Here is a 25,608-nt window from a genome sequence, read left to right on the forward strand (position 1 = left end):
CAGGGCAAACACAACTGGCCCGGTTTCAAGAACCATCGGTTTCGGGCAGTGGCTCCAGCCAGAGCTGCCTGCAACCAGCGTGCTCAAACTCTTATCCCGTCGTATTTGGGGCCGGGGTGCGAGCAGAGGTCGGGGCGGAGGCGCCCTGGATGCGCTGCCCCCTCCGTCCCCAGACCCCCGTTCCCCCCGGCAGCGCCGGCTCCGCTCCCCGTAGCGCCGGGGCCCGGGGCCGCCTCCGGGGCGGGGCGGGGCGGGTCCCTGCGCCGCTGTCACCGCTCGGGGCCGCCCCAGCGCCCTCCCCTCGGCTCAGCCCGGCCGGGGCGGCGGCGGCGGGGACGGGCGAAGCGGAGCGGAGCGGGGAGCGCAGCGCAGGCGGGAGCGGAGCGAGGGAGCGCGGAAGGAAGGAAGGAAGGAAGGAAGGAGGAGTAGGAGGAGAAGAAGCAGGAGGAGGAGGAGAAGGAGGAAGAGCAGCGGGAGGAGGGAGGCAGCGCCGGCCGCGCTGCCCCGGGCGCCCCGCTCCGCGCTCGGCGGGGCTCAGCCGCCGCCCCCCGCTCCCGGCGCGACGCCCCCGCGGCGCTGCCCCAGCCATGAAGGCGGCGGTGGATCTCACCATCATCAAGACGGAGAAGGTGGACATCGAGCTGTTCCCGTCCCCCGGTGAGCGCCGTGTCCCCTCCGCGCCCCGCTCCGCGCAGCCCCGTCCCCTTCTCCCGGCGAAGGCGGCGGCGGGAGAGGTTTAGCGGGGGAGGCTGGACCGCCGGGAAGGGGTGGTCAGAGAGGTCGGTGTGGGGTTTTCTGGGGGTGTCTTTTGGAAGGGAGCACGGAGCGCACCCCAAGTCGCAGCGCAGCGGCGCCGCCCGGGCTCTGCCCGCTGCCGAAGGCGAGTTGACTTTCCGAGCGCTTTTATGACTTTCCATCCCCCTCCTTTTCTTAAAATCCATCCCGCCGCCCCTCCAGCCTCCTTCCCTCACGCTCCTGGCATCCTTGCCGGGATGTAGGGAAGCCGTCCGGCGGGGAGGCAGGAAAGATGCGCTCCCGGGGCTCCCCGCCCGTTCCCGTCGTTAGCTGGGATGTGCGTTCCCCCTATCCCTGGCTGGAAATGTCTTGTGTGGTCCAAGCGCTCGTGGTATTTGGGAAACACAATTCCAGTGCTAAATACTCTGGATTTAGCGCGTTTAATCCAGGAAAAGCCGCCGCTTTGATTTTTTTTCCGCCCTTCTGGAGCTGGAGAAATGGGTGGAGAGAGGGTGCAGAGAGCAACACGTTACTGAGGGGAGGCGAGAAGGGTTTTTTGTGTGATATAGCGGGGTGAGTTCAGCTGCTGCTGGCTGTGGTTACTGCTCCGAGGCGAGCCTGACCAGAATAAGGCTGCTGTTCACACACTGCTGGCGTCTGGCGGCTCGCTGACCCCGGGCGCTCAACTCCTCTCTGCCCTGCCCAGGCGAGGTGGAGGATGGAGTTGGAGGACCCGCAGGAAAAACAAAAACCAACCTTTTTTCCTGCATTAAACGAGTCCTGTTGCTTCATCTCTCCCTGCTGCAACTCCCACTGCGCCAAACTGGAAGTTTGCTGGATTTTGTGCAGCACCGGTGCGGCGAAGAAAATCGAATTAAAGAATAAGTTGTACATTTCTCTGCCGGTTAGGACGTTTCTAGGAAAGCTAGAAGGGAGGTACAGCTCCTGCAGGCATTGGGATTTTGGGCTGCATGTGGAAATGAAATGACAGCTGGGTGCTGGAGCCGCATAGGCGTTGGTGCCTCGCCTTCAATAGATGCTGGTGCAGCATCAGCTGGGCTGCAGAGAGTTCCAAAGGCAGCACCCACCTGGGTTTCAGCCGTCCATGCGCTCCGGAGTGTCCAGCGCAGGAGTCTCCCTTGGGATCCCTCCCTGGCCGCAGGGAGCACCCTGGGCTGCTCAGAGGGTGCCAGCACTCCCTGCCCCGGCAGCAGGGCTGAGCCTGGCTCCCGGCTGGGCTGGGGAGCACCAGGCTTCAAAATGCCCCAGCGATGCTAAGATTGCACCTACACGGCTGAAATGAGAGGCTGGGGGGAGCTGAGGACCTGTCTGTGCCTATTTCCTAAAACTTTGGTGAAGACTCGTTCCTGCCCTTCGGCCCTCGAGGGCAGCCTGTTTGTTCGGAGAGGAGGAAAGCGGGATAGGAATAAACACCTGGACCATCAGGGTGGGGTGGGGTTTGCTTTTCACTCCTGAGTAAAGTATCTGTTAAAATTTGCACTCTCCCGATGTGGCTGAGCGCTCTCCCAGAGGCTCTGGGTGTCTGGAGCAGTGGAATTCCCTGGTGCCAGAAGGAGGATTCGGAGTTTCACCCTGCCTTAAGTTCGTTTGCTTCTGTCCCTGAAAGCTCTTCTGCAGCTGATGTCAGCAAACTGCTCTTCGAGCTGACCCAAAGTTGAAACTTGGGCAGGAAGAGCGCTGAGAAACACAAACCCGAGAGGCAGAAAAGCGCTGCCCCCCCATCGGCCTCAGCTGCAGCCGCTCCTGTGCTGGTGGCTGCGCTCGCTGGGAGCCACAAAGGTCAGCGCTGTCAATTAGCTGGCTTAACCTCATTTCCCCTCCAACTCGGAGAGCAGAAAGCTGCAGCTTTCTGGTTTGGTGGGATTGATGGTGAGGGAAGGAGTGTGGATGCTGCTGGGTTGTGTTCTTGGGATCCAGCCCGGGGAGGAGGGACCATCACTTCTCTCTGCTCCTGGAGGGCTCATGCTCCCTAATGGCTCCTTCAGCCCTGAATCCGCCATCACATGTTCCGATCATCCTTAATTCCAAAACGGGCTGCGAAGGACTCCAGCCTCTCGTCCCTTCACAAAGCTCAGTGCGATGTGATCCGTGGGGTTAACCTTGGGCAGGGAGGGCCCCGCAGCCTGAGGGTTTCAATTGTGCAGGATGTTTGATGTGCCAGGTGCCTGATGCCCCGTAAAACTCTGTCCTCCCTTACCCCCCAAACCAAACCCTGCTCCACCCCACACTTCTGCCTGCAAAACTCCGGGGAGACTTGTGGTGTCCAAAGGGTTTAAAAATAACCTGGAAGGGATGTGGAGCTACAGAAAGCTTCCAAAGCCAAATCCTCCCCCTCCACCCCCGCTATTAGCAGCAGGAATGTGTGAGTGAGATGAGCAGGTCAGAGCCAGAACCCCACGGGGGTGGCTTCTCCTTCGGGACACAGTTCTGTGCGTGTGGATATTCTTAGGAGGATGTGATGGAAGGGTGGCAGCATAACTTGTGGTTGTACATACATGGCTGATCCACCAATGGCTTGGTGGGACGTTTTCGGAGACAGTAAAACCCCAAACCACACAAAATTCAACCCAAAGGGAACTTCACCTGGGGGTTGATGACGGCTGCCCTCCACAAATCACTTTGTTTCCTGCAGCTCGGCCAAGCTGCGTTTGCTGGCTGTGGGCAGGGGGGGAAGCAGCTCCAGCCCTGCTGGGAGCTGTGGGGTGTAACTGGGGCTCCCAGTGCCCATTTCTTGCTCAGGAAGCTGCAGACTTGCCTCCCCCGAGGTGCCAGAGCAGGGCTGTAATCCCAGGTGTCGTTCCTGGGCATCCCAGGTGGAGCAGGGATGCCAGACTTCCCATCCTGCATCCAGCCGCCCCTCTGCCTCCTTTCCCTGGAGGTGTGTTATGGGAGCAGGGGGGATTTGTTCCTGGAAAAAGGATTTGCTCTGTGCACAGGCAGCGCAGAAATCCGGGCTTTTTGGCCCTTCCCATGCCTACCCTGAGGACAGCTGGGACATGGACACGTTGTTTCCATTGGCCTGTGCGTGGGTGGCATCCCAGGGGTGTGCTTTTATCTAGCAGGAGCTTTTCCCTCTGTTTAGGATTTGGGACGACATCAGTTAGGGCTGAAGCAAGATTTTTCCCTTCCAGCCCAAAGCTCTGTAAGGTTCTGGTTCTCCTGCTGTGGTGGTGCAGGGTACCGGGAAGCTCCTGCACAGCTTCCATGCTGCTTGGGGATGTAGGACCTGCCTGAATCGTCCTTTCCCCCTTCCCACAGCCAGGTCAGGCTTTGCTTTCACTTTCAGCGCAAGACAAAGAAGGGAGTTCGATTTAACGCGAGCCTGGCAAACGCAGAGCTCCTCCACAGAGCCTCACCCCAGGCAAGTGGCAGAGAAAATCCCCCTTCTTTAGGTTTTAGGTGGGGATCCTTCATTCTGTCCTCTGCCTTGTCTAGGGAGGACAAGTTTGCAGCCATCCCTGGCTCCAGGTCATGGATCGGGGTCACAGCTGGATCAGCCCGACCAGCGGGGGTCAGTGTGCTGAGCTGCTGGGGGTAAAAGTGCTCAGGGACTTGGGACATTGTTCTCATTATTCTCAAAAAGACAAGTTTGATCCTGCGTTATCCTCGCAGGGCTGAGCCCTCCAGCTGTGTCAGCTGCTGTGTGACTCAGTTTCCCTGCTGCTGAACAGGCGCTGGCTCCTTCATGGCCACATTTTCTTTCCATGCGGGATAAAACACAGCAGAGAGCCCCAGCACTTCCCTCCCTGCTCTGGCATCTTCTCTGTCCCCCTCTGCCTCAGTGGCGCTGGGAGAGCGCTCACCTGTCCTCCCGGGGACACCCAGGATGCCAGAGCCTGGGGAAAGGAAGGCACCGATTGGTGTTTCCAGGGATGCGGGGAATCGCTCCCGGATCTTTCGGCATGCTTTGCTCCGCAGTGCAGCCAAGGTGAGCGCTGGGCTCGGCTGGGGATGCTCTGTGTGGGCTGGAATGGTCAGCAGCGAGGCTGAGGCTCAGCGATGGAGGGCTTGGGGCCGCTCTCGCATTTTCGGTGCTGATTGCCTGCGGAGGAGGTGAGAACTCAGCTGAAGAAGAGCAATTACCTCTGTGTGCGCTGACAAAATGCCCATTACTGTGGTATCCAGCCGGGATGCGGGAATGAGAGGTTCCCAGGAGGGGGGACTGGCTGCACTTGGCTGCCCCCAGCTTCACGTTTTTTAGTGTCAGCTTCCCACCAAAGCTCTGAAAAGGGGTGAAAAGAGAGCAGCTCACGGAGCTGTCCTTCAGGGACACATCCACAAAGCACATCCCTGGTTTTTAACCTGGGTACGGGGAGGGGGGAGATTTCCAGGGAATAGGAGCAAACCCCGTTCCTTTCACGTTTCCATCCCGAGCTCCCCAAAGCACGCACCAAGTGTGTAATTACAGTGTCGTTACATGAAGTGGCCCCTAATTTGCCATGTAATTACAGCGTGCCATGCTTTGATGGGCCTTACAGAATGCAGGGATAACACAAGCTCACGCTGGAATGCTGCACTCCAGCTCTCCAAAGGAGCTGTTGAGACATCCTAAGACTTCCTGAGCTCCCAAATCCAGAGCAGATTGCAGGCAGGCGGGCAGCGAGTGGCTGGGACTCCAGCAGGACTGTGGCACACTGAGCTTTGCCATGGGATTATCGCAGAATCCCAGAATGGTTTGGGTTGAAATCCTTAAAGATCTCACCTGGGAGACCTCCCACTAGCCCAGGTGACTCCAAGCCCCTTCCAGCCTGGCCTTGGACATGTCCAGGGATGGGGCAGCCCCAGCTTCTCTGGGAGCCAGCTCTGGGTGGAACTGCAGGCTGCCGTGGCAATGATGGGAAAATGTGGAAATCTACCGTCACATTCCTCTGGAATGGATCCTGCTGTGTGAGGAGCTGGGGGCAGCTGCATCAGGCTTAGGGTGCTCAGGCTGTCCCGTAGATTAAAGCCTCAGGTGGGTATGAGTAGGACCAGACTGTCTGAATACACATCAGGCATGTGAACTGCCAGAGCTGCCACGCTAAATGGCTCTTGTCAGTTGTGGCACCAGGATCTGCTCAGATTTTGGGGAAGAAGGGAACAAATCCAAGTAAATCTGTCCCAGATTAGGCAGGAGAGTCTTTTCCTTTTTGCACTGCCAGCTGGTCCTTGCATGGCACACGGTGAGGAAATGGCAGGATTTAGGACAGCAAGTGTCATTGCTGTCCCTGATCCAAAGGATGCAGCTCTGGCACCCTCCGGGCTGACAAGTCTTGCTTGCTGGAGCACCTGTGCTGGGTAGGAGCGTGCCAGGGCGCTGAGGAGGTGCACAAGGAGGGGATGATCTGCTGTATTTGAGCACTAAAACTCCCCTGGAGCCAGGGCCTGACTGTTCATTGGGCCTGGGATCCCTGTGGGAATTGGGGTATTCCACAGGGGCAAGGCTGTGCCTCTGCAGGCTGAGCCCTGCTCCCCAGTTTGCTTTTGGCTGGGAGTTCCTGCTGGATTCCAGTGTCTCTCCAGAGCCTCCTGGTGCAGCTCCAAGCTCCATCGCAGCAGGAGCCAGTGGCACAATCTGCAGCTGATCTGAGCAGCACAGCTGTCTCACAGCCAAAATTCAGGCCTGCAGCCCTTTTTTTTGTAACCCCATGCCACAGTTATCCATCTCAGCTCTTTTGTTCCTCTTCCGTGACTAAGCTGCTCGCTGCCTGTGTTTCTTTTTTTTCCTTTCATTGTGTAGTTTATAATCTTCCAACGAGATACAGACAAAAATTTGTTTGCAGCGCTGGCCAAGAAGGCTCTTGTTTCCCTGGCACAGGGCCATGCTTACATCTCCAGTCAAAATACTGCTGGTTAAACAATAAATATTTATTGATTCTCCTACGAGCTCCTACATTTTTCCCAGGTGCAGTGGAATTTGAGGGGGGGAAGCACTTGAGTGCTGCCCATGGCAGAGCTGGGAGATGGCTCTGGAGATAACGGGCCTGGAGTGGGATCTCCTCTTGCAGAGGTGACTTTGGAGAGCTGGGGTGGGTCCTGCTGCACAGCTCTGCAGAGCTGCTCTCATCTCCCCAGCCCAGCTTTCCCAGCTTTGGGGATTTGTGCCTGCAGCTTCTGAGGCAATGATGGGAAAATGTGGAAACCTACAGTGGCTTCATGTGCCTGAATGTCTCCTGGAACAGGGGAGGGACAGTCTGGGATGGACACAGAGTTGGAGGCCAAGTGCACAAAGACGGCAAGAAAATAAATAAATCCTTGAATCCCAGAATGGTTTGGGCTGGAAGGGACATTAAAGCTCATCCAGTTCCACCTCTGCCATGGCAGGGACACCTCACACTGGACCAGGTGGCTCAGGGCCCTGTCCAGCCTGGCCTTGGGCACCGTCAGGGTGGTTTCGGTTTGTAGTTTGGTGTGAGGGCTCAGCCGTGGTGTCTCAGTGTCTCACCCCAGCTCTGGAGCCTTTCACAGGCTGCAAACGTTGCCTGGCAGAGCCTGAGCCCTGCAGGGCTGAGGGGGAGGCAGAGCCCTTGGTGCTGTACTCAGAGCTGCTCCATCCTTCTCCTGAGGGGTGGCTGGCTCAGAGTAGTCCTGGATGGGTCAAACCATCACTTTCTGAACTGAAACGCTGCATTTTTATGTTGAGGTTTGGGGTTTTTTTCAGTCGACTGCCAAAAATCCAAGCTCTGATTTGCTCCTCTGTCCCATGAACATCACTGGCTCATGGGAGCAATGCCTCCTGTGCAGGACCAGGCAGGTGACACATTTTTCCCTGTCCCTTCCCCTGGCTGTGCTGACCTTGCACAGTTTCCTGGCTCTGCAGGCTGTGTCCTGCTCTGTGCAGGGCAGGTGGATCTGGTGTTTGCAGGAAGGCAGGAAGCTGGTGCAGCACAGCCCCTCGGTCCCACATCTGGTTCCTGGAGCTCGTGGATAAATATAACCTGCCAGAGAAATATCACAAACACACCGAGAAACAGCAGCTTGCTTTCCCAGAGAGGAAAATCCCCTCCTTTCTGTGGCTCCCTCTGCTTTGGGAATGAGGATTGGAGTCATTGTGACAGCCCCAGTTGTGGATTGGGATGTGCAAAGTCACAGGGCTCTGTCTGGCTCTGAACTGGGCTTTGGGGCTGGAATTCCCATTCATTCATCTCCAAGTTGCTGCTGGGCACAACAGCAATACCTGCTCCAGCAATTCTCTGCCTTCCAGCTTTTTTCCTCATGTTTAAACCTCATGTTTTTCCTATACAGCCAGAAGAGGAGAGACCTCCAGCTCAGGTGGCTGGGGCAGGAACCTCGGGGTTATTTGGGCTGGAACAATGTCCTGGGAGAGTGCAGGGAGCACTGCTCTGCTCTGGGCTGTAGCTGTGGGTAGGATATCTTCCCACTGAATCCCATTCTGGGGTGGCTGTGGGGCTGCCTCCTCACCCCAGCTGAGCATCCAGAGCTTGTTAATGAACAAAATGCATTTTCTTACACGGAGGGGATTCTAAATTAGCTCCACATGGGTTCTGTAGGTTGTCGCACTTTCCCGGAGGGTGATGGCATGAGCAGGAATGTGGGATTGATGAAAGAAGCCAGACACTGAGTCAAAAGCTCCCCCTCTCCCCTCGCCGTGCCCCCTCTCTCTCCCCCCATCTCATCTCAAATACTTGACGTGATTCCAAGGCATTCTTCTCGTGGCTGGTGGGGAGTGCAGGAGAAGCCAGCCCAGCAACTGAGCTTTTCTTTAAAAGCTTCTTTCTAAAGCTTTGGGGCCTTGCATCCCAAAAGATGTTGAGAAAAGTTTGATGAGACCTTGTTTTTAGGGAAACTGAGGCACAGCACTCCCATTCTGCTGTGTCAGGGAGGTGGGAGCATCCTCAGCTGGGTGCTCCAGGTCTCCCTCTGCTTGCAGGATTCCTGCTCTCCATGCTCTGTGTTCCACTGCCCGGCTCCTCCCTGCTCCCCCCAGCAGCAGGCAGGCCCTGACCATCCACCCCCCGGAATTCCCAGTCTGGGGGTGCTGGGTGACTGGGGCGGGCTCAGCATCCCTCGGGAACCAAGTCAGGCGTGGCAAGATGGGGCTGGCTGCCATTCCCCTGGGGTGCTGCCTCTCCTGGCCTTGCAGGACAACCCTGCTCACTCAGGGAAGCTGCCGCTGCCGGCAGCAGACCCCAAAAGCTGAAGCTGGACACTGGGCAATGCTTTGGGGGTTGTTTTCTGTTGTTTACCCCCCGTTGTCAGCACTTTTTATCACAATAATCAAACTGTGGCTTTTTGACCCACATGAAAGTTTTTTTCAGAGGCGCCTGAATGTGTTTGTGCAAAGCCACTGAATTTTGGTCACTGCTCTGGGAGCAGAAAAGGGGATTTTTGTTTTCTTACCTTTTAGTTTTGAGCAATTGTTTACTGAAACCTGAACCCTCTGAAGGAACAGCTTGCAAAAGCTGAGTAGTCCTGGCTTTTTCCACTGGAAAATTAAAAAAAGATGGAGTGGGACACGTGAAATTTGGGTCTTTTTTTCCCCCTTCTTTTTTCACCCATTATTGTTAGAAGCGGTTTGAAAATGCAATGCCAAGAGCTTTCTCTTTTCAAGTGCTCGAGGCACGTTACCCAACTGCTCCATCCCTCAGACTGCTCCATGAGGTCAGCAAACGCAATTCCTCCTGGTCTGCAGCTGGAAATGAGGAAAAACTCCTTTGCTCAAGCCCTGGCATCAGCCCCGGGCAGCAGAGGAGCCCGGCAGGTTGGGAGCAGCATCAGTGGCATTTCCCAAGCCCTTCCTTGTGAAGGGCTGCCAGGAAGTTCAGGCTCGGGGTCCGAGGCTGTGCCGGGGTCTGGGAAGGCTGGGACAGTTTCCCTTTCCAGAGGCAGCAGAGGGGTCTGGGAAGGCTGGGACAGTTTCCCTTTCCAGAGGCAGCAGAGGGGTCTGGGAAGGCTGGGACAGTTTCCCTTTCCAGAGGCAGCAGAGGGGTCTGGGAAGGCTGGGACAGTTTCCCTTTCCAGCGGCAGCCGCGGGGTTTGGGATGCGGAGCTGTCCCGGTAGCCGCGGCCCGGCGGGGCCGCTCCTCGCTGGGGCTCTTTCCATCCCTTTAAGCGGCTCCAGATTTGAATTTGGCTCCAAAGGCCGGAACATGAAAGGCCCCGGCCCTGCGCCTGTTTGCCTTCGAGCGGGATGACTCGCACTATTCTTGCTTCCAAGCAGCCGAGCCCGGAGCAGCCGGGGCCATATGGATCCTATAGAGTGACCCGACTGCCCGGCGGAGCGCACGGCGGGACGGGGAGGGGAGCGATCGGCGGGATGGGGAGCGAAGGGATCAGGAGAGGCTGCCCCGAGCTGTGTCACCCCCCGGCCAGACCCTTTCCCCGCTTCGGCGTCTTCAAGGACTTCTGCCTTCCGTGGCTGTCGGGCTGCCCGTCCCTGGCACTCACTGAGAGCCAAAGTTCGGCCGAAAGAAATCTCAAAATAAAAGAAGAAGGAAAAAGGGGGATAAGACCCCGGAGGAAAAGGAGGAAAGGGAAGGGGAGGGGAGGATGATGTGCCTTTAAGCCGCGTGTGTAACTGCTCGCTAATCTGGTGACTAACTCCGTGCGCGGCTGCCAAGCCGGGATCCATCCCCAGCCCAAGGCTCGGGAGTCATCGGGTCCCCTCCCTGCCCCATCCCGCGCCCCGCCGGGCGCCAGCCCCCCCGGCCCCCCGCACTCCCCATGGCAATTTATTTACTCATCTGGAGGGCACAGCCCCGGCGGTCTCTTGACTCAGCAGTCCGGGGCCGATGGGAGCTGCGGGAGCAAATTCCAGGCAAGAAATAATCTCATGACTTCTCTCGGAAAAGATTGCTCCGCAAAGATCCCCTGACGGTCACGGAGCGCTCCGTGCCGGCCCCTCCAGCAGAGCCTGACCAGGCTCCCGATTGCCCAACCTCGGGCAGCCGGCCAAGGATCCCGGGGGACTCACTGCAGCTTTCTCCCTTGGAAAAACAGGGATGGACTCGGAGATAGGGGATGGCACGGGGGCCTCGCAGCTGATACCTGTCACCCTGGGACACAGGGAATGGAGAGCTGGCTGGCCAGGGCAGGGAGCCCAGAGCTTGGGGCTGTGTTGGTTTTTGGGGCATTCCTCCTTTTCTTCCCCTCCACTTTCCAGGGAGTGTTTAAGCCCTTCCTTCATCCCCAGGCAATTTTGGTTCCTCCATCTGTGTTTTTGCCCAGGCACTGGCATCACCCCCAGGAGGGCTGGCACCGAGGATGACTTTCAAAGCACATTTTTCTTTTTTTCCCCCCTCCTGTTGGCTCTTTTTCATCCTGCATTTCTCTCATCCTGGTCTTTCTTCCCCACCTCCTCCCCATCCAGAGTAACTGGAGTTCCATCCCTCTCTGAGGGCTCTTTGGGAGGTCTGGTCCCATAGCCAGTGTGGGAATGGGGTGGGATTACACCAAGTTGGGAATTACGGATCTTTACAAACCGGCATTTTTCTGGGAGGAAAGCCCCGGGGGTGGGCAGGGCTGCTGGGCTGACAGCTCCTGTGCCTCCCCCTCAGCTGGGATCAAGGCTTGGGATCACTCAGCTCCTGGGGCCATGCCAGGTCCCTGGAAGGAAGCTGGTCCAATGCACAATGCCCTTGGAGATGGAGGGAGAGGAACCAGCCTTGGATCACTGGGGAATCACTCCTGGAGCACCAGGAGCTCAGGGCCCAGCTCCCAAGGGAATCTCACACCCCTCAAACCACACATCCAAGTCACTGCCAGAGCTCCTCCAGCCTCCTTAGGGTTGATGGAGGATTCCTGGATTTCCTGGCAAGGGCTTCCATCTCCCGAGTCCCAAATGCCGCCCCCTCCACCCCCTCCTCCATTGAGTCTCTCCTAAAGAGCCTCTTGGCGTGAGCAGCCGAATTCAATCAGCCCTTTCACCATCTGCTCCCAGGCACTTCTGCCGGGGAGGGCTCGGGGCCAGCGAGGCTGTAATTCCTTAATAGCTTCCGGATGCTTCGCGGGGTGGATGCGAGGCCTGGGAGCGTCTCGGCCTCTCTCCCCCAGCCCTTGCTGAGCTTTCCAAGCTCAGGCTCCTTCTGGGCAGATCCGAGCACCTCGCGTTTATCCCTGCCTGCCCTTCGCTCTTCCCGGCTGAGGCCAGGAGCTGACATAATCCATCCTGGACAGCGCTTGGCTCTGGGATGGGGATGGCTGAGCCTGATGGGGCAGCCCCAGCTCATCTTTGGCCGCCTCTCCCAGCTCACTCCCACCTTCATCTTCCCAGGGCTTGGTCTGGCCCAGTCCCTGCACTGGTCCCTTCCCTGCTCGGAAGTTTCCTAGAAGTAGGGGCTGGAAAAGAAGAACTTCTTGGGGATTGGGAAAACACTCGCTCCTGTGCCTGAGGATATGGGAAACCCGGATGCTGCATGGTGCAACGCACCTGGGCAAAGCCCAGGAGCCCTGTGCTCAGCCTGGAATGGAGATGATTAATCTTGGGGCTCTCCTGGAAAATCCCCTTTGTTGGTTTTCTTGTCTGCTTAAAAATCATTAAAACCAGGAGAATTGTTCCTGGGAAGTTGTGAAATGAAATCACTTTGGCACCGCTGTTCCTGAGGCTGGCGTGGGCTGCAGAACTTTGGTTCCCAGGTTTTTCCCAGGCCCTTCCTGGCCTCCATTACTGGGGCAGCTGAGCTTGGGCAGGGGATAGGGAGGTGAAATGGTGCAGGGCTGGCAGGAGCATCCGGGGATGGCCTTGTCCTGGTTCCGTCCTGGTCCCAAATGGGAAGCTGGCTCTCCTTCTCCTCTCAGCAATCCCTTGGCTTTCATGGCTTCCAGCCCAGCCAGGAAAAGGCTCCTGTCCTGTTGTGGCTGCTGGGATCATCTGCTGCTGTGCAGAGCCTGCCCAGGGCTGGGGAGATCTGTGGAGTGTGGGACATGAGCGGTGCTCGTGGAGGGGTCAGGTGGTGCCATCGGCATAGCCACAAGCCCAGGAGCTGGGGCTGGCTCAGGTGGCAGAGCAGAAGGAGCACCTTCTACCTCTCCTGTCCAGCAGGTTCTCCCTCCCCTCCTCCCTGGGAGATGCAGCTCGGGAAGGTGCTTGGAGCATGCAGTGACTGCTGTGAGCTGCCCTGTGGGGGTTTCTGCTGCAGGGGGGCTGCTGGGTGTATTTGTGTGTGTCTGAGTGTGTGCTGGTGAGCTCTGGCCAGGGACACCCTCAGAGAGGGTCATGGCATTTGCGAGGGCAAATCTTCAGGGTAGTAAATCCAGGGATGCAAAGGAGCCAATCCATAACCACACAGGGGAATTGGAAACGTGGATTGTTACCTGCCATCTTTTGGCAGCTGCCAGTGGAGTTGACTGTTGGCTCTAAAGAGTTATAAATAATTTTGTTGATTGAAATGATTGATTATCCTTGGTCTAATATTATTTAGGCAGAGCAAACAGTGCTGAGATTTACCAGCTGCTCTCTGACCTCCCAACCCTGATCTGTTTGCAGAAAGCCTGTGCAATTATTTGTTTGATTTCAAAGCTAAATATCCTAATCTTCCCTCTCCGCCTTTGGAAACTGCAACTGGCACCGGGACAGCTCGGGCTGATAAGGGAGGGCAGCCCCGGAGCCCTCGTGTGCAGGGACTTCCCTGGGCACCGAGGGGCGAGGGGGGGACGTGGGGAGGACAGGTGAGGACAGGGATCCTGTGAAGGAGCACTCGGGCTCCTCCTCCTCTTCCTCCTCCTCCGGCCCTGCACACCCTCAGGGAGCGCTGCCCCGGGCAGAGCCCGGCAGGTCCAGGAGTGAAGAAGGGAAGTGTCGCAGCCTGGAAGGAGCGGGGCTGGCCGGGCTCCGCCGCGGTCCCCCCGCAGCGGCGGGACGCGATGCGACTTGCCGCTGCCATTGAGCAATGCCGGCTGTCTGGCTGGCGCTGCCCTGCGGGGAAGGGGTGCCCGGGAAGGCTGCGGAGGAGGGGGTGGGACAGGCAGGAATCTGCAGCTGCCGAGCGATGCAGGGCTCGCCCAGCGCCCGTCGCCCGCGGCGGCGAGCGGAGGTGACCCGGAGCTGCCGGGCCTCCCTCCCTCCTCCCTCGTCATCCTCTGATCCTCCCGCATCGCCGCCTTCGTGCTGGCACCATCCCGTGGGGATGTTCTGGGCTTCAGGAAGCCGTAGGAACGTCCCCAGGGACCTTCCTTCCCCATGAGTGCTTGGACGCAGGTCCTGCTCTCGCAAACATTCCCGGAGGATGAATGGGAGCTGGTGAGTGCAGCAGAGGCTTTGATGTGGACGGACATTTCTGGGGGGTTGAACATCACCCCAGCCCCGAGGCGCTGCCACTGCCCTGCCATGTGCTGCCTCGTGTCTGGCGTGACTCGGCCCGGGGGCAGGGGCTGGGCCTGGACACAGAGGGATCAGTCTGAGCAGGGAAATCGAGGGAAGGCTGGGAATTCCTCGGGACAGACAGATTGGAGGTGTTTGGCTGAGCATCTCTGTGTCTAATCCTGTCCCAAGGCGAGGGTAATTGAGGCTTCTGTTAGGACCAGTGATTTCCCAGCAGCAGGGACAGCTCTGGAGTCCATCAGCCTCAGAAATGTCTCGTGTCCTGGTGATGGGCAGCACAAATGATGGGGTTTTATCCAGGGCACGGAGTCATTGCACATGGATCATCGGCATTGTGGGATGAAAACATCCCGAGCTGTGAGGTCATGCGTGGCTGCTCACAAAGTGTGCTGGCACAGTTTGTTCTTCAGGAGTGTCTGAGCCGGCTCAGAGGGTTGGGATCCTTTGTGAGTGATGAAAGAGCTCAGCTTGAGTGAAGGTTCCTTGGCCTTCCTCCTGCTGCGAGGGGACAGCCCTGCCAAGAGATCTCAGCCTTCCCTTTTCACACTTCCCATCCTGACAGCATCTTCCCTGCACAGTGTTCTGCCAATTATCCTCAACCTGGCCTTACTACATCCCTGCTCTCCCTTGCTGGGAGACTCTGGTGCATGGTTTGGCAGTCCCAGCCTGCAGCAGCAGCTGGAGGTGCTGGAGCTGAATCCTCTTTGTGTCTGTTCCTATTCCTGGACAATGATGAAGGAGAGGGAGATGAATATCTGCAGAAGAGTCTGAGGGTCTGTTTGGATAGATGGAGGAATGTTCCATCTGAACTGCCCAGAGAGCATCCCATGGGTGCTTCTGCAATCAAGGAAAAACCCATGGCAGGGTTCTGGGATGGGTTCATCCTTCTCTTGGGACAAATCCTCCAGTCCCAGGTGCCAGAAATGGCAACATCAGCCAGGGAGTTGAGGAGAGAACAGCAGAACTGCTGGGTGTGACCAGGCTCGAAGGGAATGTGAATGCTCAGGGGTGGTGGGTGTGTTTGACTGGGGCACCGAGGCCTCCCCAAGGGCTGGAGCCCAGCGGGGATTGCTCTGGAAGGCTCAGGCTGGGCTCCTGCAGCCCTGCAAGGCTCCGGGGGCATGGCTGGCACTGAGGCTCCCGGCCCAGCCCAGGGAGAGTGAGGAGCATCAAGCAGCTTCTGGTCGTGAGCCCCGTGAGCACCTGGGCTCTGTGCCAGCAGCAGGGCAATTTCTGTGCTGGGCCGCTCGGTGCTGAGTGCTGGGGCTGGGCAGGGGTTTTTCCCTTTTCCCCCCATTGCTGTTGAGCTCTGTGGGGTGTGAGCAGCGGGGCTGGGTTGAAAGGAGCATCTCCCGGAGGTGGGGCATGGCCTGGGCTGGCTGGTTCCACCTGAGCCGCTTCCAGCCGGGCTGGGTGTCCATTACAGGCTTTTCCAGGCTCCGCAGCGTGTGTGCCCTGCCCGGGGATTAGCGTCTTTAGAGGGCGGTTAGCAGGGATTAGGGTGATTACCGGGGGAAGCCTGGCTCGCAGGTTTGCGCCAGCCCGGGAGGGTCCTCCCAGCCCTGCTGAGCAGCGATCCCAGCCTGGAGGTGAGGTGCTAATCCTGGCTCCAGAGGGGATGCTGCTCCTGGGATATTCCATCGGGAAAGAGGCAGGGAAGGGCTCAAAGGGCCCGATGGCTTTGCCTCCTGAGCAGGAGGGGTTTGGGCAGGTGGAGGTTGCTCCTTGCTGGCTGCAGCCTCCTGGCCTGCCTGTCTCCAGCCTAGAGCTCCCACAGGGGTTTAATGAAGCTGGACTCTGCCCTCAGGCCAGTGGGCTCGGAAAAGCCTGGTGGAAGTTCTAGGTTGTGATGCTGTTAAATCTGAAGGGACTGCAGAGGCCATTTAGAGCTGATTCAAGAGTGGGAGGGTCTGGTGCTGAGCTGCTGCTGCTGCTGGAGCTGAACCACTCCAGCCTTGTAGCATCTCATCCTAGAACCTCCAGGTGGGTTGGGTCAGGAGGGACCTTAAAGCTCCTCTCATCCCACAGGCACCTTCCCTATCCCAGGCTGCTCCAAGCCTTGTCCAGCCTGGCCTTGGACGCTTCCAGGGCTGGGGCAGCCACAGCTACTCTGGGCAGTGCTGATGGAATTTGACTGATGGCCAATCCTGTTTCTGACTTTTTGATGGTTCCAACGAGTGCTGTTAAACCATGGCCACGTTCCCCAACCTCAGAGGCGGCTGAATCTCCCCAGGGTTTGCTTTATCCATCTGTGCTCCTTCCAGCGGCTGAACTGGGGAGGATGGGGTGAATCCCCAGCTGAGGGAAGCCCCTGAGCTGCTGAAGGAAGAGGCGCCGTGGGCCCTGGCCCTGCTGAGCTGGGGGAGCTTTCCCATAATCACAGTGAGCGTTGACTTAAGGGCTGTGGTTTAGCTCAGCTTCAGCCCTGGTCTTTCTCTAGCACTTCATTCCATCTTCTCTCCACAAAAGCCAAGGACAGAGCGAGCTGCCCACCAGGCTGCTCCCCTGCGAGCTCCTGGGACTCTCAAGGATGCCCCTTTCCCAGGATTGCCCATCCAACACCCGTGTTACAAAGGGAGAGCGAGGGAGGAGAAGGAGCTGGAGCCTGAGCAGGGCAGGCTGTGACTGATGGTGGCTGCAGAACCTTTTCCTGGGCTGGTCCCTCACAGCTGCCAGCCCCCCAGAGCCAAACCAGCCCTCCCTCACCTGCTGGCTGCTCTGTGTCCAGTCTTCCTCATGGGCATGTCTGTGCCAGGCCAGGCTGTCCATGGCACCCAGGGCTGAACCTCAAACCCGAAGCTGAGCAGGGCATCCCAACACCTCACCCACAGCTGAACCTTGTCCTCTGGTGCTCTGAGTGCTGAGAGCCCAAACCTGGGACAAAATGCCTTTATCTGCATTTAGAGAGGACAGTGCTCAGGCCCGTTTTTGAGGGGAAGAGCTGGCCCCCATGGCACACCACATCTCGCTAAGAAAACTGCTGAGGGCCAGAAAAAAGCCGGCTTTGTTGGGCTTTCTGCAGTGCTAAGCACTGTGGGCTTTCGGTTTCCTCTCTTGTTTTTCTCTTGAAGCCCAGCTTTCATCTCACGGTATTTATTTTTCATTGCTTGAAGGAGGGAAAAAAAGACTTATTTTTCTTCTCTTTTTTATTTTTTTTGTTTAAGAAATATATTTATTTAAAATTAAAATAGCAAATGTCTGCACCTTTTGTGCCATCTTTGCAGAGGGAAGCAGGGCCGGTCTCTGGCACGTTGCTGCAGGAAGGAGACCCAAATCTCCCCCATCTGCTCCCATCCCATCCCCACAGCCCCGGCAAACACCCCTTGCTGTGCTTATCCCTGCTCCCCATCCAGATTTCCTTCTGGTCCTTTTTTCCAGCTTTCTGTCCCACTTTCCCTTTCCCCCCCTCGAATCTCGCTGCCCTTTGGGTCCGAGGAGCCCTAATTGGAACAGGCCGGCTCCTCTCCTGCTTCCTGCGTGGGAGTGAGAGGCAACGCTTGTGAAAACAGTTCAAAAGTGCACACAAATTTTTGCCTAATCCTGCCTAAATAACAGGGGGCTCAGCCAGGGTTGTTTGCCTGGGTGTCCCTGCTCCAGGGCGGGGGGCACCTGGGAAAGGCAGAGCTGCCCGAGGGGCTGGAGGTGCCTGGGGGTGCTGGAAACCCGAGCTGGGGATGTGGGGACATAATGGGGACGTGGTGGGGATGTCGTGGCTCCACGGTGCCTGGCGGCCTTGCTGGGGAGCGTGGGAAGGGTCTCAGCTCCCAGCCCCCCTCTCCTCAGCCTCCTCTGATCCTGAGAAAGGTTCTGTGCTGCTGAACCTTCCCAGCTGGGGGACGTTGGGAAATCTGTGCTCCAGCTTCCCTCAGCTCCAGCTCTGCCCTGCTTTGGATCCCAGGGAAAGCTGGGACAGAGGGGCTCAGGGAGATGGGCTTGGAGTGGGCTGGGGGGGAAACGTGGCCTTGGTGGCCACAGACTCACTGTGGGCACCTGGGAGGAGGGTGGGAGAGTGAACCCCTGCCACCCCTCTGGGAAACTCCTGCTCCATCGTCACCCAGTAGTGGGGGGACATCCTGGAGCGTGGGCAGCTCCAGAAGGACGGGATGGGGGCTCCAGGGGGATCTCAGCTGCCTCAGGGCTCAAGGATTGAGGTTTCTGAGGGACACAGGCATGAATTCACAGAGCCCTTGGATGCAAAGGATCTTGTTTGAAACTAAACTGCATTTTCCCCCCTAATTTAATAATGGAATCCTGGAATGGTTTGTGTTGGAAGGGACCTTAAAGCCCATCTCATTCCACCCCCTGCCATGGACAGGGACACCTTCCACACTCCCAGGCTGCTCCAAGCCCCATCCAGCCTGGCCTTGGGCACTGCCAGGGATCCAGGGGCAGCCTCAGCTGCTCTGGGCACCCTGTGCCAGGGCCTGCCCACCCTCACAGGGAGGAAATTCCTCCTAAAATATAATCTAAATCTAAATCTAAATCTAAATCTAATCTAAATCCACCCTGTTTCATTTTCAAGCCTTTCCTCCTTGTCCCCGTGCCTCTGCCAAGCCACACAAGGGCCTGGAATCTCCATGGCATCTTGTGCTCCAGGCCAGGGCAGGGGAGGCTGAGGGACCTTGGGTTCGTGCCCTTGGTGTCCATCCATCCATCAGGGCAGGGACAGGAGGTGCTGTGGGGTCAGGTGGCTGCACTCTGACCCTCCCCACATCCATTTCCAGCAGCTACTGGGTGAAACCCCACACAGGGACACACTGGGGCTCTGGTGGAAAAAAAAGTGAGTGGCCGAGGGGAGCTTGGAGGAGTCACTGACCCCGAGTGGAAACTCGGCTGAAAAATGACTTTGCTCCCATCCTTCTGCCCGGACCATCCTTTTTTTCCCTGTCTGCCATTTATTTTCCTTCTGCAATCAGCTGCAAATGGCTCTGGCATGCAGAGGAGTTCTGTGCATTTGAAGGTCAAAATCCCTAAAGTTTGTAAATCTGAATCCTTTAAAAAGATCAGATGTGTGGAAATAGTTTACACAGGCAGCGCCTGGTGGGAGCAGAGTGGGAATTTGGCTGGGAGATGAACTGGTGATCTTGGCCTCTTTGCTCCTGGTTTTCTCTCAGGCTCCACATGCCCCTGCCTGGGGGATCTGGGCTGGTCCCCCTTAGCACAGAACCCATCCAGGGCAATGTCAGGGTGTTTTATCCTCTTGTTCCTCTGAGTCCCATCCCCAGGGATGTCGGGAGCTGAAGGGGCCTGGTTTGGAGAAGCCACGGAGCCTCCAGACCCCTCTTTGCCTTGGAAAGCTGCAGCTAGATAAAAGCTGTTCCCATGCGAGGCAAATCCTGCATCTCTGCTCTGCAGATGCTGCTGACATAACTCTCCAAGGCAACTGCAGCTCCTGGCACAGTTTAAAAATCAAACCATAGCTCCCTGCCCGCTCTCCCAGGAGGGAAATCAAAGGCGGCTCTGTCGGCACAGGACGAGGACATGGCATCCCCACAGCCGGGCGCACGTGGCAGCCGTGGCAGGGGGCTTTGATGGGCTCGTAAAACCCAGCCAGAAATCCCAGTCTGGTCCCTGCTGCTGAGCTTGCTTTTGGGATTAAAGCCCAGCATTCCTAACCCAGGTTTAGGTGGAACAGCTGGGCCTGGTGCTGGCTCCTGTCCCAGCCCCTGCACACAGCCCTGAGCTCTGTGGGCAGCACTAAAGGAGAGGTTTTATTGGTGCAAGGTTTGATTAAAATCTTGCAAACAGGTTTCAGATGGCACTGAAAGCTGATACCGGGGCAGCTAAGCGGGGCTTGTTGCTTTTGTTCCTGAAATTCTGCTCAACTCTGACCTTTAGGCATCCCAGACTGGAGGCGACGGGCTGGAGGACATTGCCAGGGCTGGGTTTGTCTCCATGGGAAGGAATTTCCCTACACCAGCAAAGTTCATAGAGTTATAGGATATTCCAGATATTCCAGGTTGGAAGGGATTCACAGGGATCACTAAGTCCAAGTCCTGGCCGTGCAAGGAGCCGGGTGAAGCCCACCATGCTCCCTGAACATAAACCACCCAGTTTTAAAATAAATACTGAATTATTTAAATAAATTCAGTACCCTCAGAGCAGCAGAAGCAGAATTTAGGGTAAAAACTGTCCATCTGCCCCATCTTTCTAAAGTCACCCAGCCAAGCCTTGTCCCCAAACACGTCTGCAGAGCTTCACACACACGTTTGGTTTCCCCGAGTGAGTTCTCCCTAGCTCTGGGACACTGCTGACCCAACCAAGGCTTCTGCAGGCTCAGGGCTTTAGGGCTGCTCTGTCCTCAGCAGAAATTCAAACAAGTGGCTGCGACCTTGCAGGAAAAAAGCAGATGATGTTTTAGTCCTAAATCTGCCAAGCACAACAGATTTTGCAGAAGCCTTGAAATGCACATTTGGGTTGATTTGGGTGTTTAAATGGAAACCGTCCTCTGGCATGGTTTTTTTTTATTTGGGAACAGATTGTTTGCTTCCCTGTGACCTCTCCCTGGGAATCACTTTTAAGTCTCCCCTGTTTTGACAGGTTGTTTGTGCAGAGCTCAGCATTCACCTTCCTAAACCGAAATCTTATCCTCCCGCTACTGAAAAATTGATTTGCTGGGTTTGTGCAAAGCCAACCCATGGATCCTGCGCGATCAAAGAGCAGGATCAGGGATGGGCCCTTCCTATTTCAGAGATAAAAATACCGTTTTTCACCCTGCTCTTGGTGTCTGCACTGAGGAGCTCACCTCCACACAGGTTTTCATGGTGATTCAGTGTTAAAATTGGGGTTAGAACCGTTTTCTCAGCCTGGCTCTGACTCATCTTCCCAGGGCAGGCAGGAGCTGCTGTTGAGGCAGGCGGAGGGAGCAGATTCCTGGGTGGTCCCTGTGGCCACAGAGCAGGGAGAGCAGAGCATTCAAGTGTAACTTGAGGATGAAGGGAAAGGGGCACCGAGCCACTTTCTCCCAGTGTTATCTCAGGCAGCAGATGGGGAACAGAGATAGCGATGGTGGCTGCTCATTTTCCGTGCCCTCTCCAGCCAAATCCAGTAAATAATGAAGTGTAATTTGCCAAATAGCCTTTGGATGTGGGATTTGCTTTCAAAGGTCCTGATCCTGCCACTGTGGAGGCAATCCTGAATTTGTGTGGTGGGCTGAGGGCAGGAATTGTGTCCTGAGAGACTCCATGTCGGGGATTTCACTGTTCCTACCTGAGCCAAGAGTCTGCAAATAATTTCTTGAGAGCTTTGGGGACTTGGCTGGAGGACGTGCAAAGGGAAGGGGGAATTTTTGTATTGGGGCTGAAAGGTGGAAGGTGCAGAAGTGGGGACAGAGAAGTTGCTCTGCTTGGCTTGGCAGTGGAAGGGAGTCAGGAGCATCCAGCAGATGATCTGGGGATACTTCCAGCATTGTCACCCTCAGCCTGTGCTACAGAGCTGCATGTGGAGGTTTATCCATGGAAAAACAGGATTGTTTAGGTTGGAAAAGCCTCCAAGATCATGGGGTCCAACCACTGCCCACCACTGCCAGGCCACCACCAACCCATGTCCCCCAGAGCCACAGCCACAGGTTTTTAAACATTTCCAGAGGAGATGACTCCACCACTGCCCTGGAATTCTGTTGACCCAACCCCCAGATTCCCACTTGGAAAAAACCCCAGTGTTGGGTTGTTTGGCCTTTAAATGATGCCCATGAGTTTGGCTGGGGAGGAGTTGAGTGGAGCAGGAATTCCAGACTGGGCAGCTGGGCTGGCTCTTCCCGGTGGCTGCAGCGCTGCTTCCATCCCTGACTCCGTGTTTTATCAGGAATACACCAACACTGCCTGGAACAGGCCCTCAGCAGCATGTTGCAGGTGTAAAGGTTTATTAAATCAGGAGTTTAATGAACTTGGAGCGATGGAAAACTGTGGTGGTTGAGTTTCCACAAGACACAGAATTTTTGATTTTTAATGTTGCCATCCAGATATGCATGAGAACACCAAAGACTTTGCCCATGGTGTCATTTTTCCACTGAGTTTTCATGGAAAATTTCCACTAGGCTGCAGAGCTAAACCAACCTCAGGTGGAAGATTTCCATCTCTGCTGACCAAGGGCAGTTTTTGGGGTGGTGGTTGTTCAAGACTTTCCTTCTCCATCAAAGATGTTTTTCAGGAATACTGAAAGTACAGGAAAAAGAGCCAAACCTCTATTTTCCCTCAAATGGTTGCTTTTATTTGTGAGATTCTTTGGCTACAAAGCTTCATCTCCTTCCAAATAAATTAGAAAAAGGGATTTAAAAAAGGAAAGGAAGAGGTTTGGTCCTTGTCAGGACTGACTCCAGGCCTGGCTCTTGGCTTGGCCCCGCTGTCCCATGGGATGGCTGGTGTTGGCCATGACTCACCCTGGCTCCGTGCTATGGATGTGCATGACGTAACTCTGGGCTAATGTGGGATTTTCCAGCTCTTTGTTTCCCTTCCCCCCCAAAAATGGATATTCTGCCACTCCTCCATCCTGTCTCAGCCTGCTGTCAGCTCACTTTTTCATGGACTCTTAGAATGATGGAATGGTTTGGGATGGAAGGGACCTTAAAGCCCATCCCATTCCACTCCTGCCTTGGGCAGAGACGCCTTCCACTATCCCAGGTTATTCCAACCTGGTCTTGGACCCTTCCAGCAGCCACAGCTTCTCTGGACAGCCTGTGCCAAGGCCTCCCCACCCCCACAGGGAAGAATTTCCTAGGATAAAGAATTTTCTAGGATTCTTTAATTTTATCCTTGCTTTTCTTAGCACTGGGATGACAGAGTGGTAATTCAGGGATGCTTTTCTCCCTCTTTCTTGCACACCCTGGTGTGGGACTCTGCCTTCCTCAGTGCCCGGAGCTGCTGAGCCATGTCTCAGGCTCCAGACACACCTGGAATGCTGAAGCCCAGCAGGCTGATGTCTGGAAAGGCCTTGGTATCATCATCCACAAGCACATTATCATAGCACATTCCAGAAGCGTAGGGACACCATGTGCACCTGGCTAGCATTCCCTGACATCCTTCTCAGCCCCGTGTCCTCATGGCTGTGTTTCTCTCCTGCTTCTTTCAGACATGGAATGTGCGGATGTGCCTTTATTAACACCCAGCAGCAAAGAAATGATGTCCCAGGCACTGAAAGCCACGTTCAGCGGCTTTGCCAAGGAACAGCAGCGGCTGGGAATTCCCAAAGGTAAGACTTGGCTTCCTGTGAACAAGCACAGTGCCTGCAGGGCTTGTGTCCTCCTTCCAGGCTGCCCAGAATTCCCTGTCTGCCATCTCCCCTGCTGGTTCTCCTCAGGTGGTGTTGCCTTTCAAATACCACCTGAAGCTTCTTGGAAGCTTCAGCTGGAAAAATGTGGACAAGTCATCTCCACTAAAGAAAGAAGCAGCAGGAACCTTTTACCAGAGGCTGGTGACTGGGAGAAACCAAGAAACTTTGAGAAATGGGTGGGAGAAGGGGGTCAGAGAAGTGACGGGATTTTTAGAAATCCCGAACAAATCCAAAGCTTGTTCCTTGGATGAAACGTGTCCACATTAAGGCTGATCCAGACTGGGCATGGTGTTCCTTGCACCCTGATGCCAGTGGGCTGCCAGTCCCTAGGGATGAGGCTGCACCAGTGCAGGGCAGCTGCAGCACTGTCTGCATCCTGTTCTCCTGGGAAAACTGCCTGTGGGTGCTCACGGCTGGATCCCTCTGCAGACCCCCAGCAGTGGACGGAGACGCACGTGCGGGACTGGGTGATGTGGGCAGTGAACGAGTTCAGCCTGAAGGAAGTGGATTTCCAGAAGTTCTGCATGAATGGAGCTGCCCTCTGTGCCCTGGGCAAGGAGTGCTTCCTGGAGCTGGCGCCTGACTTTGTGGGAGATATCCTTTGGGAACATCTGGAGATCCTGCAGAAAGGTCAGTCCTGGGGTGTCCCGGGAGAACAATTCACAGCATCCCTGCCAGCCTGATTCTGGGGCTTTCCACAGACCAGGAGGTGTTCACCTTGAGCTTGAATCCCAGGAAAAACATCTTCCAAAGCCCTCATTTTCAGCAGGATTCCAAATGGGCATCCCGACGGCAGCGGGCAAGGCGAATCCTGGCAGTGCCTCAAAGAGGCAGAGTGTTTGTGCCAGCTGCTTGGCAGGGATCCCCAGTGGGCAGGGACACTGTGACTGCCTGGAATCCATGGTGGGATTTTCCAAAGCATTTTTCCTCAGCCTGTTCAGCTCTTGTTGTGAATTTTAGTATTTCCTCCACTGGAACTGGGTACAGGAATACAGCCAAAATCCTACCCAAATTTCCCAGTGGCGATTGGAAGCTGCTTTGCTTTGTTCCATGTCCCAAAAAAGGGTGTTCCATGTCCCCAAAACCAGCATTTCGGGGAGGAGAAGCCATCTGTGCCATTCCCTGCATGACAGCATCCAAGGGCATTAATTTTCAGTGACTGGGGACACTTTGATTTCGGGTGTTGATTTTCCGTGTCTGGATGCCCAGGAGCACTGTGATGTTTTCTACGGAGCAGGTGAGGAGCTGAGCACCTCTGCCTGAGCCACAAGCAGGAGCTGCAGCACACCTGGGCTCTTTTTCCAGCTCCCTTCTCTGCAGAGCTATTTGCTTTCCTGGAATGTCCCCTGTGCAGTCCTACTGACCCTGGTGGCAGGAAGGAGAGGGGGAGCACAGTTATTCCTTCCAGGAAACCATTGACAAATGGATGTTAATTGCCCATTACTAATTTTACTGCTACCTGTGGTTTGCAGAAGGTAAACATGGTCCTTCCTGGGCTCTGGGCAGGCCGGGCTGTTTTCCTGCTCTTGGGCTCTAAATCTGGTCTGTCCCTTTTGTTTTGCATATTTTTCATGGAGTGCTTGGATCAACTCCGAGCAGTTTAACCAAACAAAGCCAAACCTTGTGGTCAGCCCAATTTCTCCTTGCAATGAGCCATTGCTTGCACCTTCCCACAGCCCTTCTTCCCTGCTGTCCCTGCCCATGGTTGGGAGGTCTTCAAGGTCCTTTCCAACCCAGCCCTCCTAGGATTCTGTAATTCTGTGATTTTTTGGGCCGTGCCCACTGGAGAGGGTGGGATGTGCTGCAGGTACTGACTGAGGCACCAGGGCTGGGTTTGCAGATTCCTTCCTGCAGAATCCCCACACATGGAGATGGACTTGATGCTGTAAATTTGTGGCAGAGTGGAATCATAATTTCAGACAGCACTGACACATGGGGGTATTCAGACACTGCAGTATTGATGGTACAAAGGCCTGGGGCAGGGAGGAGTTCTTCAAAGAAGCTGAAAATCTTTGTGCCTGCTGCAACTCTTCTTCTGAAAGGCTGAAAATGAATAAAGCTGAATTTCTGTGTCTTCACATTGTTGGTGCTGCCCTGGGTATGGTGGTTGAAGGTTATCTGACTTTCTCCCTCTGACAGGACTGTCAACCACCACACCTGGGAGCCCAGAAATCTCCATGGCCTGGTTGGTTTCACTGCTGACTTTGTCAGTCTTGCACAAGCAGGGCTCCTCTGGTGGGCTCTGAACACATTTCCAGTGAGGTATTTGGTGGGTGACAAAGAGCTCCCAAGAAATAACCAGCCTCCCCCCAGGACTGGTTTCTGCT

The 25,608-nt window shown here is 56.0% G+C and overlaps 1 protein-coding gene across 2 annotated transcripts in view; it reads left to right on the forward strand.

Annotated features, from left to right (window-relative positions):
* The window catches only part of ETS1 (ETS proto-oncogene 1, transcription factor), a 77,052-nt gene that overhangs the window by 29,416 nt on the left and 22,028 nt on the right, over positions 1–25,608 (forward strand). Inside the window, exons 1-3 of one of the 2 annotated variants that reach the window (XM_038161675.1) lie at positions 366–657; positions 23,081–23,200; positions 23,711–23,911. In XM_038161675.1, the coding sequence (XP_038017603.1) occupies positions 588–657; positions 23,081–23,200; positions 23,711–23,911 (391 nt within the window). In that variant the 5' untranslated portion in view covers positions 366–587. Of the gene's footprint in view, positions 1–365; positions 658–23,080; positions 23,201–23,710; positions 23,912–25,608 lie in introns of those variants that run through there. The other variant, XM_038161676.1, reaches the window with a different exon arrangement.

Source organism: Motacilla alba, chromosome 24 (genome assembly GCF_015832195.1).
Source record: "Motacilla alba alba isolate MOTALB_02 chromosome 24, Motacilla_alba_V1.0_pri, whole genome shotgun sequence".
Lineage (NCBI taxonomy): Eukaryota > Metazoa > Chordata > Aves > Passeriformes > Motacillidae > Motacilla > Motacilla alba.